This window comes from Schistocerca gregaria, chromosome 5 (genome assembly GCF_023897955.1).
Source record: "Schistocerca gregaria isolate iqSchGreg1 chromosome 5, iqSchGreg1.2, whole genome shotgun sequence".
In the NCBI taxonomy this organism is placed as follows: Eukaryota; Metazoa; Arthropoda; class Insecta; order Orthoptera; family Acrididae; genus Schistocerca; species Schistocerca gregaria.
In genome coordinates this window covers 627,694,283-627,716,017 of record NC_064924.1, presented here as the reverse complement: position 1 = coordinate 627,716,017, position 21,735 = coordinate 627,694,283, and the positions used below count along the sequence as shown (strand labels likewise).

Below are 21,735 nucleotides of genomic sequence, written 5' to 3'. Positions count from 1 at the left end.
GAAGTGTGATGGTGTAAGCAGCCATGTCATGGTATTCTGCTAGTCCGATCATTACTGTCAAAGCCCGTGTTACAGCCAACGATTATGGGAACATTTTAGATGAGCAGGTGCACCCCATGATTCAAATCTCGTTCCCCAAGAATGATGCCATGTTTCAGGGCGATAATGCACCCACTCACAGAGCCAGGAGAGTACAATGGTGTTATGAGGAGCATGCAACTAAACTTCTGAGTTTTCCCTGGCCAGCACTGTCCCTGGACTAGAACATTATCGAGCTCTTGTGGGCGGTACAGGAGCGCAGACTCGGGAGCAGATTTCCGCCTCCCTCGTAACTATATGGGTTAGAACACGTTCTGATCGAAGTGTGGCATACAGTCCACTGGAGATTATACAGTCATTATATGGCAGTACTCCAAGAAGAATCGCAGCAGATTTTAGTCCTACCCCGCATTAATAAACCATTCTCAATTAAGTACAGGTGTTCACACTATTTTACCAATCCCTGTATCACGACTGCTGTGGTGTACAAGAACTACGAAGGGTTTCCAGGATACTAATTTTTAGTGCACCCTTACACAATGTGTCTGAGAGTCTGCCTTGGAAATCAAAGGTGCATTCTGCAGTGGCAATCTTTCTACATCTGGAGGGTAATGATGTTATTGATGACAGTGCCACTGAAGCTGAATTATGAAACACGGTTTCGCTAAATTCCTTCGCAAAAGAAGACGAAATAAATACCCCGGAATTCAATCAAGAGCAGCTACAAAGGTGAGTAACTTAGAAGTAGATATACTCGGTGTAGCGAAGCAGCTTAAAACGCTTAGTAAAAGCAGTACCAGTCAGGTTTATTTCAGAGTATGATGATACAGTAGCTCCGTACTTAGCGATCACATAAAACTTGCGGGTTTCCAAAGAAAAGAAAATGAGGTTCGCCGATGACATCGAAATTGTATTAGAGACAGCAAAGGACTTGGAAGAGCAGTTGAACGGAATGGACAGTGGGTTGAAAGGAAGATATAAGATGAACATCAACAAAAGCAAAACGAAGATAATGGAATGTAGTCGAGTTAACTCGGGTGATGCTGAGCGTATTAGATTAGGAAATGAGACACTTAAAGTAGTAAAGGAGTTTTGCTATTTGCGGAGCAAAATAACTGATGATGGTCGAAGTAGAGACGATATAAAATGTAAACTGGCATTGGCAAGGAAAGCGTTTCTGAAGAAGAGAAATTTTTTAACATCGAGTATAGATTTAAGTGTCATGAAGTCGTTTCTGAAAGTATTTGTATGGAGTGTAGCCATGTATGGAAGTGAAACATGGACAATAAATAGTTTAGACAAGAAGAAACTAGAAGCTTCCGAAATGTGGTGCTACAGAAGAATGAGGAAGATTAGATGGGTAGATCTCATAACTAATGAGGAGGTATTGAATACAATTGGGGAGAAGAGGAGTTTGTGTCACAACTTGACAAGAAGAATGGTGGGACATGTTCTGAGGCATCAGGGGTTCACCGATTTAGTATTGGAGGACAGCGTGGAGGGTAAAAATCGTAGAGGGAGACCAAGAGATGAGTACACTAAGCAGATTCAGAAATATGTAGGTCGCTGCAGTTTCTCAGAGATGAAGAAGCTGGCAGAGGATAGAGTAGCATGGAGATCTGCATCAAACCAGTCCCAGGACTGAAGACCACAACAACAAAAACATGTTGGTGGTGTGATGTGGTGGCCCTCAACTACGCACCCACAGACTCAGAGTTGAAATTTGGGTGGTTTCGTTGTCTAGGGGCTAGGATACGTAGTTGCCGCATTACAAGCCAAATGCTGCTGAGTCTATAGTACACAATATGAATATACACACGAATCGATTGGTCGAAGGTTCCTGTCACTCGGAAATTGCGAATCTTGAACGTAATATAGACGTTTATAAATGAAAGATTTCAATTAAATAAAATCTGCAGGTACTATCTTAACGGCTTTAAATGATGAGGACGATAGTAGAAGTACTTTTGAGAATGCGGTACATTTCTGCAAAACACTTATTGGTGTCGATGGTCCAGCAGTTAAATAAAATATAAGTTGAATAACAGGGAAACAATAGATTCCCACTGCACGTAATTAGCTATGAACCACAGTATAGCTCGTGAGATATTCACTTCTAAACACACACTACATCTTCACTGAAGAGGCCACGAAAATCTTACAAGTGCACACGTCGGCACTTCAAAGTATTTTTATCTGCCGTGACCACGCGCAAACCGCCCCACACTCTCCAAGTCTCTCCCGCCGCCACTGAGCGTCCATCGCGCCGTCCCGTTCACTATTTTCTGTGTCCTGTGCGACCGTACCTCGTGCCGAACTATTCAGAGCTACCTCGTGTCCTCTCTGGAAACGCTGCTCCTCCACAACCTCCATACGTTTCTCTTGGTAACGAGTGCTGTGATTGGCTAGAGTGCTCCCTCCATGTCTCCAAGCCCACATACACTCACAAACATATTGAAACACACACAAAATACTGGATTTACATTTAAATAACTTGAAATTAAATAACTATTCCTACGGCTGGACCATAAACACGCTCTAACACACATTATTAAACACATTATCAAATTAAATAAACATGTATCAAAGGAATAGAACAAAAGGTAGGCCAGTAGCTTAATGTCTCTGTGCTTTCTGAAACACAGTAAATATTTAACCAATTTCTTCATGAATAGCATACATCGGATATAAACAAAGACATAGACGAATACATATATTTATAAGCATGCTGCTACCGTGTTTTCGTGTCACTGTGGAATATTTATGGCCTGACGTGATCGATAGTAATTGGCCACTTTGACCTCCAATAACTCACGTACTATTCAAGTTACATGCCTGTAATTTATACCAATTTAGGTTTTTACTAGTACCTTTCTAAAGACATGTCGATCGACGAAATTGGGTGAAGCGTTTAGATTTTGGAAATTCGTTGCTGGGTGTTACTTGTATAATTTAATGTCAGATATTAAACTTTAAAATAATAATGATACTGAAAATCTGATTGCACCATCAGAATCGTCGTGCAAATAATAGTACTGTACATGCTTCTTTTTGAGGTATCACAATTCATCTGACTGCTATTAATTTCTATACAAACTGTGAAATGTCTGCCATTAAGGTATCACAAAGTCCGCCATTTTTGGCACTCCCGGCGTGTCTCCTTCATCAGCACAGCGTCACCATGGAATTCCCAGTCACACGGCTGGTCTGCCCTTGTGTGGCATCATGCAGTTACTAAGCTAATGTTTGACACCACGTGTCTGTTGCCGAGAGTCCCCAGCTGGGTCACGCCCACTCCGAACTTAGAATATTTTCAGGGCGCCACGACTCGCCTGTTACCCCACAAACTCCTCTTTCGTAGAAAGATCCGAACCTAAAGACTGGAAGCTTTCACAAGTCACAGTAATACCCAACAGGGGAAATTGGAGTACTCTGCTGAATTACAGACCCAAGTTACTAACGTCGATTTGCACTAGTATTTAAGAACATACACTGTGCTCGAGCATTATGAATTACCTCGAAGAAAACTATTTGTTGACAAATAGCCAATATGGATTCAGAAATATGTTTCTTGTGAAACACAACTAACTCTTTGAATGCTATCGAAGTAGATGTCAAATTGATTCCATATTTTTAGATTTTCAGAAGGCTTTTGACACCGTTCCTCACAAGCGACTTGTAATCAAATTACGCGCCTATGGAGTATCATCTCAGTTGTGTGACTGGATCTGTGATTTCCTATCAGAAAGGTCACTGTTTTGTAGCAACTGACGGAATGACATCGAATAGAACAGAAGTAATATCTGGCGTTTCCTAAGGAAGTTTTATAGGCCCTCTATTGTTCCTGATCTATATAAACGATTTAGGAGATAATCTGAGCAATCCTCTGAGACTGCAAATGATGATGTCATTTACCGTAATGTAAAGACATCAGTTGATCAAAACGAATTGCAAAAGATTTAGGCAAGATACCTGTTTGGTGTAAATAGTGGCCATTGACTCTAAATAATGAAAAGTGTGAATTCATCCACATAAACAATAAAAGGAGTCCGCTCAATTTCAGTTACACGATATTTTACACAGATCTCAAGGCTGCAAACTCAATTAAACACAATTATGAATAACTTAAATGGGGAAGACCACATAGGTAATGCCACGGATATGATATAGCAATTGGGGTGGTAGCATTGAAAGAAATGTCTTTTTCTGTTGCGGCAGGACCTTCTCATGAAATTTCAATCACCAACTTTCGCATGAGAGAAATATTTTGTTGGTCCTACATTAGGAGAAATGACCACCATAATAAAATAAGATAAATCAGAGCTCACATGGAAAAATTTAAGTGTTCGTTTTTCTCGAGCGCTATTCGAGAATGGAATAGTAAAGAGATAGTTCAAGGCCGGTTCGGTGAACCCTTTGCCAGGCACTTAACTGTGAATTGCAGAGTAATTATGTAAATGTATAGTAGATCACAGCAACTGCTGTTGTTGGCTCGGATCATGTTAACTCTTCTCCGGGGCAGATCAGGTTCCCAAGGTTTGATGTCGGCATGGAGAAAGCCCTGGAACTCTAATGCACCTCATTATACCGATCTTGCCTCCAACTTCGCGCAGATTTAAGTTCTGTTTCGCCAGGTTGCTAACTGTTCTGAGTGGGAGATGTCTGTAACGAAGTCTGTTGATTAGGACATTAGGTATTTTCCCATGAATTGCCAGCTGCTTGTTGTTGCTTTTTTCTTATAATTCCTGAGAAGCTTACTCTTTTCTGTCAGGTTGGATGGTGGAATGCGACTCATGGCGGACAGCCTGAATAATAGAGTGGAATTGATTGTGCCAGTAACAATCCGCATTGTTTGATTTGGGTGGGTGTCTACCAGCTACGTGCAGCTGTTGTTTATCAAGAGAGGGCTGTCGTACTCTGCCGCTGAGTAGACAAGGTCGAGGGGGGATGATGGTGAGGTTCAAGCTGCTGTGCCCCATGTTGTACGATATAATTTTTGATAAATATAGTTTCTCAATCTCAATTTAGTTCAAGTCTTTGTTAGATGCAGTTTAAATGACAATACCATGCCCAGTTTAACTCGAAGGTACTATGGATATTTGTTATGGACCAGGCGGTTACCCTCGAAAAACGTGCCCATCTCTCACTTGGTTAGGATAACATGCAGATGAAAGCAAATTGTTTCAGACTTGTTATGCTTCGGGTGAATTCCTCTTATGAAAGTACTGCCGCATTTAAACTGGCGTTTTTATTTTTTTGTGCTGTTTCGCTGTCACCCAATCATCATCAGAACCAAGCTTCCCGGACAGAGAGGCTTGGATAGCTGCAATATTCAAGCTAAATAGTAGCGGAGATGGGATTAAGCGTTGAGACACGCCAATGCTGTAGGTCTTCTGGTCACTAGTGGTGTCGTCTATAATTATCTAAAATCAGTCAGTCAGCATATTGCTAAGAAGTTATGCTACTCTTCTGTAAGGTATTACAGAGAGCAGTTGACAGACAATAGTCTGACTCCACACGGTATCACAAGCTTCAGACAGGTCAATAAATACAGCAACAGTCTTTATCTCCAGAATGAATTTTCACTCTGCAGCGGATTGTGCGCTGATATGAGACTTCCTGGCAGATTAAAACTGTGTGCCGGACCGAGACTCGAATTCGGGACCGTTGCCTTTCGTGGGCAAGTGCTCTGTCAACTGAGCTACCCAAGCACGACTCACGCCCGGTCCTCACAGCTTTACTTCCGCCAGTACCTCGTCTCCTACCTTCCAAACTTTACAGAAGCTCTCCTGCTAACCTTGCAGAACTAGCACTCCTGAAAGAAAGGATATTGCGGAGACATGGCTTAGCCACAGCCTAGGGGATGTTTCCAGAATGAGATTATCAATCTGCAGCGGAGCGTGCGCAGGTATGAAACTTCCCGAGTTCGAGTCTCGGTCCGGCACACGCTTTTAATCTGACGGGAAGTTTCAGAGTCTTTATTTCTTTCTGGAAGCCTGCTTCTGAGAGTAAGTTGTCAATGAAAGTGCCTGATCCATACAGCTAAGGTTTGGTTGGAATCTCACCCATTGAACACAAATTTTCCCAAGTATCTCGATACGTATTCCATAACGTAGGTGTCTCTCAAGGAATTTGTAAATCATATCCAGAAGACCAATAGGGCGATAACTTTGAGGTTTTCATATGCCGATATTCTCTGTTTTGTAAACCATAGAATGAATCTTGTTTCAGAATATTAGAAAAATTTGGGTTAGCCATGTTTTTAGCATGTTTACTACAGTACAAGAAGAATTCAGGTTGTATGCCATAAAAATCTGGAGCATTACTTGATTTAATGCAAAGCTGTAGAAATGTCTTCAGGAGTGAATGAATGAATACGGACTATAGTGTATATATTCTGACATCGTGGTTCTCAGTTCTCGCTCTACTTGTTTTGTGTGACGTCGGGAAATAGATGGTTTAGATGTAAGTAACAGTACTACTCGGTTTCATGAGGTTGTTGTTACTGCCATGCATATAAGCTATGGTCTGGAACATACACATGGTAGGCAAAACTAGATGAACACCGTTCGCTGACAGAAATGGGAAATGTTCCACCCTGAGCGCCTCGACTGAACGCCACCAGATGGTGCCATCATCCAGTACTCACATGCCTTTGAGAAACGTTGGCTAAATATTCGTTCTTGAGCGACCTTGTTTTCAGTACGAAAATAACCATTCCTTTTTTGTTGTTGTGGTCTTCAGTCCTGAGACTGGTTTGATGCAGCTCTCCATGCTACTCTATCCTGTGCCAGCTTCTTCATCTCCCAGTACCTACTGCAGCCTATATCCTTCTGAATCTGCTTACTGTATTCATCTCTTGGTCTCCCTCTACTATTTTAACCCTCCACACTGCCCTCCAGTTCTAAATTGGTGATCCCTTGATGCCTCAGAACATGTCCTACCAACCGATCCCTTCTTCTAGTCAAGTTGTGCCACAAACTCCTCATCTCCCCAATTCTATTCAATACCTCCTCATTAGTAATGTGATCTACCCATCTAATCTTCAGCATTCTTCTGTAGCACCACATTTCAAAAGCTTCTATTCTCTCTTTGTCTAAACTATATATCGTTCACGTTTCACTTCCATACATGGCTACACTCACTTCAAACACTTTCAGAAACGACTTCCTGACACTTATATCAATACTCGATATTAACAAATTTCTCTTCTTCAGAAACGCTTTCCTTGCCATTGCCAGTCTACATTTTATACCCTCTCTACTTCGACCATCAAAACTCGTTTGCTACTTTAAGTGTTTCATTTCCTAATCTAATTCCCTCAGCATCACCCGACTTAATTCGACTACATTCCATTATCCTCGTTTCGCTTTTGTTGATGTTCATATTATACCCTCCGTTCAAGACACTGTCCATTCCGTTCAACTGCTCTTCCAAGTCCTTTGCTGTCTCTGACAGAATTACAATGTCATCGGCGAACCTCAAAGTTTTTATTTCTTCTTCATGGATTTTAATACCTACTCCAAATTTTTCTTTTCTTTGCTCTACTGCTTGCTCAATATACATATTGAATAACTCCCTTCCCAAACACTGTTTCCCCTTTATGTCCCTCGACTCTTATAACTGCCATCTGGTTTCTGTTCAGACTGTAAATAGCCTTTCGCTCCCTGTATTTTACCTCCGCCAACTTTAGAATTTGAAAGAGAGTATTCCAGTCAACATTGTCGAAAGCTTTCTCTAAGTCTACAAATGCTAGAAACGTAGGTTTGCCTTTCCTTCATCTTTCTTCTAAGATAAGTCGTAGGATCAATATTGCCTTACATGTTCCAACATTTCTACGGAATCCAAACTTATCTTCCCCGATGTCGGATTCTACCAGTTTTCCCACTCGTCTGTTAATAATTCGCTTTAGTATTTTGCAGCTGTGACTTATTAAACTGATAGTTCGGTAATTTTCACATCTGTCAACACCTGCTTTCTTTGGTATTGGAATTATTATATTGTTCTTGAAGTCTAAGGGAATTTCGCCAGTCTCATATGTCTTGCTCACCAGATGGTAGAGTTTTGTCAGGATTGGCTCTCCCAAGGCTGTCAGTAGTTCTAATGGAATGTTGTCTACTCCGGGGGCCTTGTTTCGCTTAGGTCTTTCAGTGCTCTGTCAAACTCTTCACGCAGTATCATATCTCCCATTTCATCTTCATCTACATCCTCTTCCGTTTCCATAATATTGTCCTCAAGAACATCGCCCCTGTATAGACCCTCTATATACTCCTTCCACCTTTCTGCTTTCCCTTCTTTGGTTAGAACTGGGTTTCCATCTGAGCTGTTGATATTCATGTAAGTTATTCTCTTTTCTCCAAAGGTCTCTTTAATTTTCCTGCAAGCAGTATCTATCATTCCCTTCGTGAAATAAGCCTCTACATCCTTACATTTGTCCTCTAGCCATCCCTGCTCAGCCATTTTGCACTTCCTGTCTATCTCATTTTTGAGACGTTTGTATTCCTTTTTGCCTGCTTCACTTACTACGTTTTTGAATTTTCTCCTTTCATCAATTAAATTCAGTATCTCTTCTGTTTCCTAAGGATTTGTACTAGCTCTCGTCTTTTTACCTACTTGATACTCTGCTGCCTTCACTATTTCATTCCTCAAAGTTACCCATTCTTCTTCTACTGTAATTCTTTTCCCCATTCCTGTCAATTGTCCCCTTATGCTCTCCCTGAAACTGTGTACAACCTCTGGTTCTTTCAGTTTATCCATGTCCCATCTCCTTAAATTTCCACCTTTTTGCAGATTCTTCAGTTTTAATCTACAGTTGATAACCAATAGATTGTGGTCAGAGTCCACATCTGCCCCTGGAAATGTCTTAAAATTTAAAACCTGGTTCCTAAATCTCTGTCTTACCATTATATAATCTATTTGAAACCTTCTAGTATCTCCAGGGTTCCTCAGTGTATACAACCTCCTTTCATGATTCTTGAACCAAGTGTTAGCTATTTCCAGTGGCAGATGTGGACTCTGACCACAATCTATTGGTTATGAACTGTAGATTAAAACTGAAGAAACTGCAATGCTCTTTGCAAAATTCTACCTCTTTCATTTCTTAGCCCCAATCCATATTCACCTACTATGTTTCCTTCTCTCCCTTTTCCTACACTCGAATTCCAGTCACCCATGACTATTAAATTTTCGTCTCCCTTCACTACCTGAATAATTCTTATAATTACAAAATGGTGGCTACTGGGTGTGTCTAACGTTATTGTAAATCGCCATACACTACCTCCAGACATACACGTGCAGGTTATCGTCACCGTTGGACCACACATCGCGTAAAATCTAATGAACCGTTCAAAAATGGTTCAAATTGCTCTGAGCACTATAGGACTTAACATCTGAGGTCATCAGTCCCCTAGAACTTAGAACTACTTAAACCTAACTAACCTAAGGACATCACACACATCCATGCCCGAGGCAGGATTCGAACCTGCGACCATAGCAGTCATGCGGTTCCAGACTGAAGCGGCTAGAACCGCTCGGCCATACCGGCCGTCTAATAAACCGTGACAGTGGCTACCAGCTGGATAATGTGTGGAACCACGTCATCTCCGAGATTTGATCCAGACGAAGACGCTAGAATACTCCGATGACTGCAGCGAGTGACAACGCCGAAGACAACTGTTCTTCGCAGTTCCACTAGCGAGGATGCTGCCGCCGGGCGGAGTGCTCACTCTGTCACCGTTGACTCTGACGCATGCGCGGCAATACTATCAGCGCTCTATATAAGGCGGAGCGGAGAACGTCTCTTCAACTCCTCCTCCAATCTCCTCAGCCATTGGCGTCTTTGTTCTCCCCTCCCTCCCCCCCCCCCCCCCCCCCGCCCTTCTTCCCCTCTTGGCAAGTCCCCGGACTCGCACACGCTACGTGGACTTTCGCGCGCCGGAGATCGTCGCCATCAGTGTCTCGTGTGTGCCGTCGTGCTTAGTGTTCAGTGTTCACCCTCGCACTCCCTCGTTCACCTGTGCCATCGCCGTCTTCCGTGTTTGTGCGTCGTGTCAACAGTTTCAAGTGTGGACTATCGTCAAGTGTGAACGGCTCCGTGTTTGCCTTTCTGTGTCAACTGTTTTCTTGCCCACCGTACTGTAACCTTTGTGTAATCCTCCTGTTTTTTCTCATTTTCTATCCTATGGCTGAAGAGCAGCATAGAACGCTGCTGACAGCCTGCCTGTTGTAGAGGTTTTAAAATTACAATAAAGAAAAAAAAACGTCTCGTCAATCTTCGATGGCTCACCTGAAGGTGACTGGCAGGTATCCAGTCGAAATATTGTGGAATGAAGTTTACGAAAATCGGCTGCAATCTCGAAATCTCTTCGAAGAAGGTGCGTGATGTTGCAACTCGTCACTTGCATTAATCATAAATAAATGTTTGAGTGAAGCTAAATGTTATTATCTTTACATAAAGAAAAATATTTTCTCTGCAGTAACCTTCAAATCGTGTTTTACATCCTTAACTTTCATTCATGAATTAGTGAATTTACTCATGGCAATTTTGTTGCCTTATGCCTATAATCACTTCCAGAACTCAAATTAATAACAAAATTAACTAATTAATAAGAATGATCATGTATCCAAGTACGGCAAAAAAATAAAAACACTGAATAGTAGAGGGAGTATGAATGGAGTATTTATTAAATCTTTACTTACTACAACTAGCTGATAAATCTTAAACAAAAATGACGCACGATAAGTTAGTTGAGGAATGGTGTTTTACAGGCAAAGCATAATGAACCGTGCTGAGCCATGCTTATGCGTTGCTTTGAAACTTGGCTGTTATTCTGCGTCTGGTTTCCCGCGGTTTTTGCGATTATGCTATGGTTCCTCCTGTTTCTACATGTGGCAGCAGCGGTGTGTACCATCTTTGGTCTGGTAATTATAGTTCCGGCTTGGCAGTTTGCAGCCAGTCAGTCGGTTGGAGCGGATCAGCAAGTAAGTCTCCACGCCGAACAGTCGGCCGGGCCGATGGCGGTCTCTATGCAGTGCCGCAGCGTGTGGGGACCGTTCCGAGTGCTACCGAGGTTCGTGGCTCACCGCCCCAGGATATGAAATGTGAGTGGTGATTTAATTGCGAAGCCACATCTGTTCACGTTGTCCCCTTGGTTGGTTGTTCGCTGTTGGCGGTATTCCTGGGAGCAACAGCGAGTGTTCGAGTTGGTGAAGAGTTCGCCAACGTGTGGTGGAATTAACTATATTTGTTGGTTTGAAATTCAAGAGCACCAGCGGAATTTTCTGCCTTGTGGCCGTTAGTGTTCCGATTACCTGCCCTGTTCGGTGGCGTAAAATCAGGCAGTGTCCTTTCCTCACCTGTTGTCGCTGTCCAACATGGTGTGTAGTTTTTGACAGCTTAATGTATTTTGGGTGTGGGTGGCTATGTCTGTAACTTTTTGGCTTTGGAATTCTTGTATACTCGTCGGTGGTTAGTAAGTCATCTTGGCGGTGGGTCCCCGACTGTCCCTTGGTTGTGTTGCCGGTGGATCGAGTAAAGTTGGGTCGACTTCTTCTCTCACCTAAGCGAACGTTAAGATTTCAAGAGCAGACCGAGCCCCCTGGAAACTTCTGGGCGCCGTTGCCTATACCGCCTTTCTTGTTGGCGTTTAATTGTGTATTTCTAATGGCTCATAGCCGATGGTTGGCATTTGTATGCTTGTGATCGTGTTTTTTAAATCAAAGGCCTTCAGCCGTTTTAAAAGTATGTTTTTCTAAATTGAGCAAGTCTCACATTGTCTGAAGGTAAAGCTTGGGCCTTCTGCCTATTGAAAGGTTATTGTAGTTATGTTTTTTTAAATCTATCGGCCTTCAGCACGTTTAAAAAACTTAATCTATCTGACTAGTCAAGTATTGCATCGGTTGGCCTTAAATACTATTTAAGGTTAAAGCCTAGTGCCTTCTGTATACAAAAAATTATAGCAGTTGTATTTAATTCATGGGGCTTCTGCTGTTTTACAGTTAAAGACGTTTCCTGTCGATAGTCAAGTTTACAAGTTGCGCTGTAATGTTTGGACAAATAAAAAATGTGTTATGTTTGGAGTGTAACTGACAGCTGCTCATTCCGGTCCAATTCCACAATTCCTACTACTTGTCCTGTCCTGTGGGTGTAGCAGGGTGTCTCACATACATTGGAGTGGAAGATATACAAGTTTTCCTCTTAATTAATCCCTTTTACAACGCAATATGGCTTTGTTTACACTAGTCCACTGTGAGGCCCAACTCTATTCAAATGAAATCAACTACGACCAAGTATACCACAAACTATGATTCACCTGAAAACAGGACGCTGTGGATATCATTTAACAACCCTACGGTGGTGCATCAATACTTTACTCTTACACTTTGATTCAGGCAGCAGCAGAAGACGGTGCATTATGGGTGAGAAGCGGTTCGCTGCGGCAGCTGTATGTTTTGATGCGTCAACGAAAATACGCGAACCACACATTCTAGCGTTCTGATCATCAGACTGTGGGAAACTTCCCTATCAGAGCAGATTTCGGTGTGAAGTGCACCCGTTCACTGGTCTGGCCAAACCAATTTGACTCACAAACACGAGAGTGCGTGCGGGAATTGTCAGACGTCCGACAGCCGACTCACGACAAATACGTTCACCCTCAGGACATATGTTATGTCTGAGATGACATGCAGTACCACTGTTACCACAGTTGGAAACTACCACTGGCTCTTAATCTATCGTAAGATACAGACCACCAGTCTCACCCACTAGGGAACGACCTGAAGTTTGACACCAGGAGGGAACCAGGAGATGAAAAAACCAAAGAATCACAACCACTTTCCACCAAGCCTCGGTACAGGAGCCGAATTAGCAAAAACGAAACCGCCTTCATATTGCACAAACCAATCAAACTGTCCCCTAACCATTTAATCTCCCCTCTTGATTGTTTTGTTAGCCTGGTAGCCAATCCAGACCAAGCACTGGGGGAGCAAGCCTCTACTTTACACATCCTGAGGGGATCCTATCAGCAACTCCAAATCTCTCCTGTCTCTCTCACAGTAAGCATGGCCATGTTTTGGCTGGGACCACAGTCCCTTATTTACGAAGTGATCAAATCTTTAGAGGTCGACAATTTCCAATTCCTGAAAGAAGTGTTAAGCTTCCCAGACAGCTGTGCACATTAAATATGTTTTTGCTGTTCGCTAAAAGAAGCTGGCAACTCCCTGGCACCGCTACGGTCGCAGGTTCGAATCCTGCCTCAGGCAAGGATGTTTGTGACGTACTTAGGTTACTTAGGTTTAAGTAGTTCTAAGTTCTAAGGGACTGATGACCTCAGAAGTTAAGTCCTATAGTGCTCAGAGCCATTTGAACCAACTCCTTGGCGTCAAAGGGGTGGGGGGGGGGGGGGGTGGGGGGGGAAGAATTACATTCCTGCCTCCACTGAATATGTAGACCAGCTACTCCATCCGGATAGTCCCTGGCTCAGTTTACAGCATTTTCTGCTGTCCGCCTGCCGTCACGACAGACTGCCATCTGGCTCTGTAACATGTTTTGGGAACCGGCGACCTTCTGTCCGACCGTAAGTGGAAGGAGGAGAGAGATTTGGCCAGAAATCCCTCTCCCGGTAAGATCCACTGGTGCTGCTCCCCAGAAACCCCCATACGGTCAGGTTGCTGCACTTAGAATTTATGCCCCCAACTCATTTCTCTCCCTGTTATCCATCGCACCAATGTCACCCCTTGGGTGCAAGTTCTCTACAGGCTACACATGCAGTTATAAGAGCATTCTGCACACAATTTCCCTATGTAAAAAAGTCGTAAACCATATACAGCAAATGTGGCACTGGGGAACACCGAGATCATGAAAAAGCATGTTAATCTGAGTGACAATGTTTTTAAAGCGAGAGAGCGGCATGTCACTTCTCAATGTCAGCCAGGACTCCATTATAATCGAACCACATACGTGAGTGAGATCAAATGGGATACCTTTAAATAATGTGAGTAGTACATTCCTCACAAACAAACACTATAATGCTGTAATTATGTGGAAAGCCAACTGATACGGGCCTACTAACCAATCACTGGCTGTTCTTATTGTGGTCTTCAGTCCAGAGACTGATTTGATGCAGCTCTCCTTGCCACTCTATCCTGTGCAAGCTTCTTCATCTCCGAGTAACTACTCCAACCTACATCCTTCTGAATCTGCTTAGCGTATTCATCTCTGTGTCTCCCTCTACGAATTTTACACCCCCCCCCCCCTCCCCACGCTTCCCTCCAGCACTTAACTGGTGATCCCTTGACGCCTCAGAACGTGTCCTACCAGCCGATTCCTTCTTCTAGTCAGTTGTGGCACTAATTTCTCTTCTCCTAAATTCTATTCAATATATCCTCATTAGTTACGTGATCGTGCTGTAGTACCACATTTCGAAAGCTTCTATTCTCTTTTCGTCTAAACTACTTATCGTCTATGTTTCACTTCCATACATGGCTACACTCCATACAAATACTTTAAGAAAAAAACGTCATGACACTTAAATCTATACTCGATGTTAACAAATTTCTCTTCTTAAGAAACGCTTTCTTTGCCATACCCAGTTTACATTTTATATCCTCTCTACTTCGACCATCATCAGTTATTTTGCTCCCCAAATAGCCAAATCCATCTGCTCTTTTAACTGTCACATGTCCTAATCTAATACCTTCATTATCACCTGATTTAATTCGATTACATTCCAGTATCCTCGTTTTGCTTTCGTTGATTTTCATCTTATATCCTCCTTCAAGACACTGCCAATTCAGTTCAACTGTTATTCCAAGTTCTTTGTTGTCTCTGACAGAATTACAATGTCATCGGCAAACCCAAAGTTTTTATTTCTTCCCCATGGATTTTAATTCCTACTCCAATTTTTTTTTTGTTTCCTTTATTGCTTCCTCAATCTACAAATTAAATAACATCGGGGACAGGCTACAACCCTGTCTCACTCCCTTCTCAACAACTGCTTTCCTTTAGTGCCCATCGAATCTTATAACTGCTCAAAGTGGTTCAAATGCCTCTAAGCATTATGGGACTTAAAATCTGAGGTCATCAATTCCCTAGACTTAGAACTACGAACCTGCGACTGTAGCAGCAGCGCGGTTCCGGACTGAAGCGCCTAGAACCACTAGGTCACAACGGCCGGCTCATAAAACTGCCATCTGGTTTCTGTACAAATTGTAAATAGCCTTTCGCTCCCTGTGTTTTACCCCTACCATATTCAGAATTTGAAAGAGAGTATTCCAGTCAACACTGTTAAAAGCTTTCTCTAAGTCTGCAAATGCTAGAAACGTAGGTTTGCCTTTCCTTAATCTACCTTGTAAGATAAGTCGTAGGGTCAGTATTGCTTCGCGTGTACCTACATTTCTACGGAATCAAAACTGATCTTCCCCGAGGTCGGCTTCTACCAATTTTTCCATTCGGCTGCAAAGAATTTGTGTTAGTATTTTGCAGCCGCGACTAATTAAACTGATAGTTCGGTAATTTTCACACCTGTCAACACCTGTTTTCTTTGGGATTGGAATTATTATATTCTTCGTGAAGTCTGAAGGTATTTCACCTGTCTCAAACATCTTACTAGCCAGATGGTCGAGTTTTGTCATGGCTGGCTCTCCCAAGGCTATCAGTAGTTCTAATGTAATGTTGTCTACTCCTGGGGCTCTGTTTCGACTGAGGTTTTACAGTGAACTTCTTCACACAGTATCATATCTCCCATTTCATCTTCATCTACGTCCTCTTCCATTTACATAATATTGCCCTCAAGTACATCGTCCTTTTATAGACCATCTACGTATATTCTCGTTCCACCTTTCTGCTTTCCCTTCTTTGCTTAGAACTAGGTTTCCATCTGAGCTTTTGATATTCATGCAAGTGGTTCTCTTTTCTCCAAAGATCTCTTTAATTTTCCTGTAGGCGGTATCTATGTTACTCCTGGTGATATATTCCTCTATATTCTTGCATTTGTCCTGTAGCCGTCCCTGCTCAGGCATTTTGCACTTCCTGTCGATATCATTTTTAAGACATTTGTATTCCTTTTGATCTGCTTCATTTCCCAAATTTTTATGTTTTCTCCTTTCATCAGTTACATTCAATATCTCTTCTGTTACCCAAGGATTTTAACTAGCCCACGTCTTTTTCCATAGTTGATCCTCTGCCGCCTTCACTATTTCATCTTTCAAAGCTACCCATTCTTCTTCTACTGTATTTCTTTCCCCTGTTCTTGTCAATCATTCGACAACGCTCTCTGTAAAAATCTTCACAACCTCTGGTTTTTTCAGTTTATTCAGGTCCCATCTTCTCAAATTCCCACCTTTTTGCAGTTTCTTCAGTTTTAATCTACAGTTCATACCCAATAAATTGTGATCAGAGTCCACACCTGCCCCTGGAAATATCTTACAACTTAAAACCTTCTTTCATGATTCTTAAACCAAGTGTTAGCTACGATTATGTTATGCTCTGTGCAGAGTTCTACCAGGCGGCTTCCTCTTTCAATCCTTACCCCCAGTCTATATTCACTTACTAATTTTTCTTCTCTTCCTTTTCCTACTATCGAATTCCAGTCCGCCATGACTATTAAATTTTTCTCTCCCTTGACTATCTAATTTCTTCAATCTCTTCATCATCTGCCTAGGTAGTTGGCATATGAAATTGTATTACTATTATGGGCGTGATATTCTTGTCTATGTTAGCTACAATAATGCGTTCACTATGCTGTTCGTAGTAGCTTATCCAAGCTCCTATGTTTTTATTCGTTATTAAACCAACTCATGCATTACCCCTATTTGATTTTGTATTTATAACTCCGTACCAGAAGTCTTGTTCCTTTTGCCACCGAACCTCACTAATTCCCACTATAACTAACTTTAACCTATCCATTTTACCCAAGAGGACGCCATGATCGTTTAACCATAAAATAAAGCTGCATGCCTTTGGGAAAAATTACGGCTGTCGTTTCCCCTTGCTTTCAGACGTTCGCAGTACCTGCACAGCGAAGATTTTTGGTTGATGTTACAATGCCAGCTCAGTCAAACATCCAGACTGTTGCCCTTGCAACTACTGAAAAGACTGCTGCCCCTTTCAGGAACCACATGTTTGTGTGGTCTCTCAACAGACAGCCCTCCGTTGTGGTTTGGATTTGATGTGCAGTTGATCAAGGGCCGAGTCAAAGCTCATCTACTACCTGAGCAAGCACTGCTTCGGATGGCATACAGTTCATTGATCTGGCACGCAAGCTTCCCCACCGGCGGCAAGTCTGCTAACTTGAACAAATGCAAAGCCATTTCATTACGGGTGGTGCCCTTCGGCTTGTAAACATAGACTGCAGTCTTACAGCCTTTGTGACTTGAACAGATCACAGCAACAAGAAGCATCAAGAGAAATGTCGTTGGGCGACTTTGAAAGTGATGATAGAGATAGCAGACAGGGTTACAGTTAAGTCAAGCCTTACGCATTCTCGGTGAAGAAGTCCTCGTACTCGATGCCGTTGAACGTGTAGCAGACACCCTCGTCTGTGATGATGGTGTCGAAAAGCTCGTCACACGAGGTGGGCTTGGACTGCCACCGGCAGCGACGCACTGTGTCCCAGAGGCCAGGAGCCACCTGCAACCATCAACCCAGTCACCTCACCAGGTTCCCCCTTTACCATGTGTAGCAGCCTCACAGTTTCACATGTAGAAGCTTTGAACTAAGGTGACTGTTAGTTAAATATAAAATTACATAAATTGTAAAAACTTTTTTATAAAACTTCTAAAAATTTTCAAAAGTTTGCCATATACTGCATTCAACACTAAAATTTTTTTACAAAGTGACGACCAGCGTCGGTAGCTTCAGATCTGAGAAGAGACAAACCAATTAAAAAACTTCCTTAAGTAACCAGTTATGTAAAATTTTCTATTGACCTACTTTTAAAAATTTACGGTGAATTACGATATCACATGTGGTATTATAAATGTAACTAGCAGCGTGCATAGTCCGTAACATTCTGATTTTAAATCTCGAGTCTTGCATTTACAATACTACAAGTGGTATCTTAATACCCTGTAAATTTTTAAAACTAGGGTAACAGTAACTTTTACATAATTTGTGACAAGGAAATTTTTCTTTTGGTTTATCTGCTCTCAGAACTGAAGACGATAGTTAAGCTACCTAAACTGCTCATGAGTTGGTAAAACTTTTTAATGTTAAATGCAATTGAGACAATGTATAGAAAAGTTTTCAGAATTTTATAAGTTTTAGAGAAAGTTTTTATAGTTTAGTATTTGATCATCTGCTTACAGTCACTATCTCCTATTCTGACAATGTCAGATATCTTCAGTAAATTGATTATGGTTTCATAGTCACCACAGGGGGGTCACTATAGAGTTGTCAACAGGGATCACTGGTCCTTGCTTCCCATCAGCGGTAGAAACTCTTAAAAAATTACAAAATTCTCACGAATTTCTAGAAATAAACGTCTACAATTTTGTTAAACTGCTAATTTAGCGTTTAGAGAGCAACAGGAAACACTGTCACTTTAGAAGTTACTATACAGCACGATTCAAAATAACTGTTCACACCTCGTGGTTGTAATGTATCCATCAAAATAACAGTAATAAGTTAAATAAAGTTTTATCTGACATTGATATATTTCAGAGCTATGCAGTAGAGTAAGGATCACAAGTACAACACAAAATCTATTCTTCTCAGAAAGTAACAATACAAAGGGAGCCGAAATCGCACAAATCCTCGAGAAACAAGCAAAAAATATACCTATTCAAAAAAGCAGGAAAAATTCACTTGACGCCTTCCTAAGAGACAATCTCCACTCATTACAAATTAATAATATAAGTGCAGACCGGACGTGGCTTAAATTCAAAGAAATAGTATCGGCAGCAATTGAGAGATTTATACCAAATAAATTAACATATGACGGAGCTGATGCTCCTTGGTACACTGTTACCGAAACAACGAAACAAACATGCCAAATTTAAACAGACACAAAATCCCCAAGATTGGCGATCTTTTACAGAAGCTCGGAATTTAGCTCGGACTTCAACGCGAGATGCCTATAACAGCCCCCACAACGAAACTTTTTTCGAAACCTGGCAGAAAATCCAAAGAGATTCTGGTCGTATGTGAAGTATGTTAGCGGCAAGAAACAATCAATGCCTTCTCTGCGCGATAGCATTAGAGATACTATCGAAAACAGTGCTGCCAAAGCAGAGTTACTAAACACAGCCTTCCGAAATGCCTTCACATAAGAAGATGAAGTTAATATTCCAGAATTCGAATCGAGAACAGCTGCCAACATGAGTAACGTAGAAGTAAATATCGTCAGAGTAGTGAAGCAACTTAAATCACTTAATAAAAGCAAGTGTTCTGCTCCAAACTGTATACCAATTAGGTTCCTTTCGGAGTATGCTGATGCATTAGCTCCATACTTAACAATCACATGCAACCGTTCGTTCGACGAAAGATCCGTACCCAAAGACTGGAAAGTTGAACAGGTCGCACCAATATTCAAGAAAGGTAGTAGTAGTAGTCCACTAAATTACGAGTACAAGCCCATATTGTTAACGTCGATATGCAGCAGGATATATTGTGTTCGAACATTATGAATTACCTCGAAGAAAACGGTCTATTGACACACAGTCAACATGGGTTAAAACATCATTCCTGTGAAACACAACTAGCTCTTTGTTCACATGAAGTGTTGAGTGCTATTGACAAGGGATTTCAGATAGATTCCGTATTTCTGGATTTCCGGAAGGCTTTTGACACTGTACCGCACAAGCGGTTCGTATTGAAATTGCGTGCTTATGGAATATCGTCTCAGTTATGTGACTGGATTTGTGATTTCCTGTCAGACAGGTCACAGTTCGTAGTAACTGACGGAAAGTCATCAGGTAAAACAGAAGTGATTTCTGGCGTCCCGCAAGGTAGTGCTATAGGCCCTATGCTATTCCTTATCTGTATAAACGATTTGGGAGACAATCTTCGGTTGTTTGCAGATGACGCTGTCGTTTATCGACTAATAAAGTAATCAGAAGATGAAAACAAACTGCAAAACTATTTAGAAAATATATCTGAATGACGCGAAAAATGTCAGTTGGCCCTAAATGACGAAAAGTGTGAGGTCATCCACATGAGTGCTAAAAGGAACTCGTTAAACTTCGGTTACACGATAAATCAGTCTAATCTAAAAGCCGTAAATTCAACTAAATACCTAGGTATTAAATTACTAACAACTTAAATTGGAAGGAACACATAGAAAATTTTGTGGGGAAGGCTAACCAAAAACTGCGTTTTATTGGCAGGACGCTTAGAAACTGTAACGGACTTACTAAGGAGACTGCCTACACTACACTTGTGCGCCCTCTTCTAGAATACTGCTGCTTACCAGATAGGACTGACGGAGTACATCGAAAAAGTTCAAAGAAAGGCAGCACGTTTTGTATTATCACGAAATATGAGAGAGAGTGTCACAGAAATGATACAGGATTTGGGCTGGAAATCATTATAAGAAAGGCAACGGAATCTTCTGACGAAATTATAATCACCAACTTTCTCCTCCGAATGCAAAAATATTTTGCTGACTCCGACCTACATAGAGAGGAACGATCACCACGATAAAATAAAGGAAATCAGATCTCGTACGGAAAGATATAGGTGTTCATTCTTTCCGCGCGCTATACGAGACGGAAATAATAGAGAATTGTGAAGGTGATTCGATGAACCTCTGCCAGGCACTTGAACGTGATTTGCAGAGTATCCATGTAGATGTAGATAAAATGCAATTCAAATATCTACTGTTCGGTTCCGCCAGGGCATGTTCAAAATGATATCCATGGAGACGTAGACATTGACGTATTAGACTTCTCACCGCTCTCGGAATGTTGCAAGCTCTGTTCATCTCATTCTACGCAGTTGGGCAGCTATTTTCCATTCGCTGCTGAAGTTGTGCTGCATTCTCAGTTGCAGCTCCATACACGAATTCCCTGTGGTAGGTTGAGCGGGTGGGGGGTGGAGGGGGTGTTAATGTTCAGAGATATGGGGAGCCAAGTAACTCGTCCTGCAGGACCTGTCCACTTATCAGGATAAGGAACTATGAGACACTTTCTTGCTTCCCGGCTGTAAAGTGCAGGGCCACCGTCGACAAAGGAACATCAGTCGATATGCAGGAGTACGCAACACGCTAAAAGCCAGTATTGGCCAGTGATATAATGCCTACCACAAACAACACCCTGCATAATAACTCGGAAACAAAGAGTGTTACAAAAAGCCGTATTTAACGTTTCATTCTTATTTTAATATCATACATTACGCCCACGAATCACCCTGTACATCCTATGTTTGCTTCTCTGTGCCGTTTCGTTGTCGCGGCAGTTTGGACCCTGGCCAGAAGTCAAGGCGTCACAGAACAATGCCAAAATAGTCCGCAATCTTCTCTGTGTTCCTTTTATGTACAGCCGTTATCTCACTGCAGGAACAGACAGGCCAGGTTCCAGGGTTCGATTCTGGGAAAAGGCAGGGGATCACAGTTTGTTTCCGCCTCCCACCCCCTCCTGTCCTGCGAATATTACTTTCGGCCACCCACATTTTTAACGTGCCACAGACGGCTACCATTTTAATATTAATAACAACAAAATACATAAAATATTTTAATATAATAATAATTTTCGGTCACCCAC

The 21,735-nt window shown here is 41.9% G+C and overlaps 1 protein-coding gene across 1 annotated transcript in view; it reads right to left on the bottom strand.

Moving 5' to 3' along the window:
- The window catches only part of LOC126273424 (pickpocket protein 28-like), a 158,946-nt gene that overhangs the window by 71,470 nt on the left and 65,741 nt on the right, over positions 1-21,735 (bottom strand). Inside the window, exon 5 of the mRNA XM_049976975.1 lies at positions 17,514-17,665. Within this exon, the coding sequence (XP_049832932.1) occupies positions 17,514-17,665 (152 nt within the window). The remainder of the gene's footprint in view (positions 1-17,513; positions 17,666-21,735) is intronic.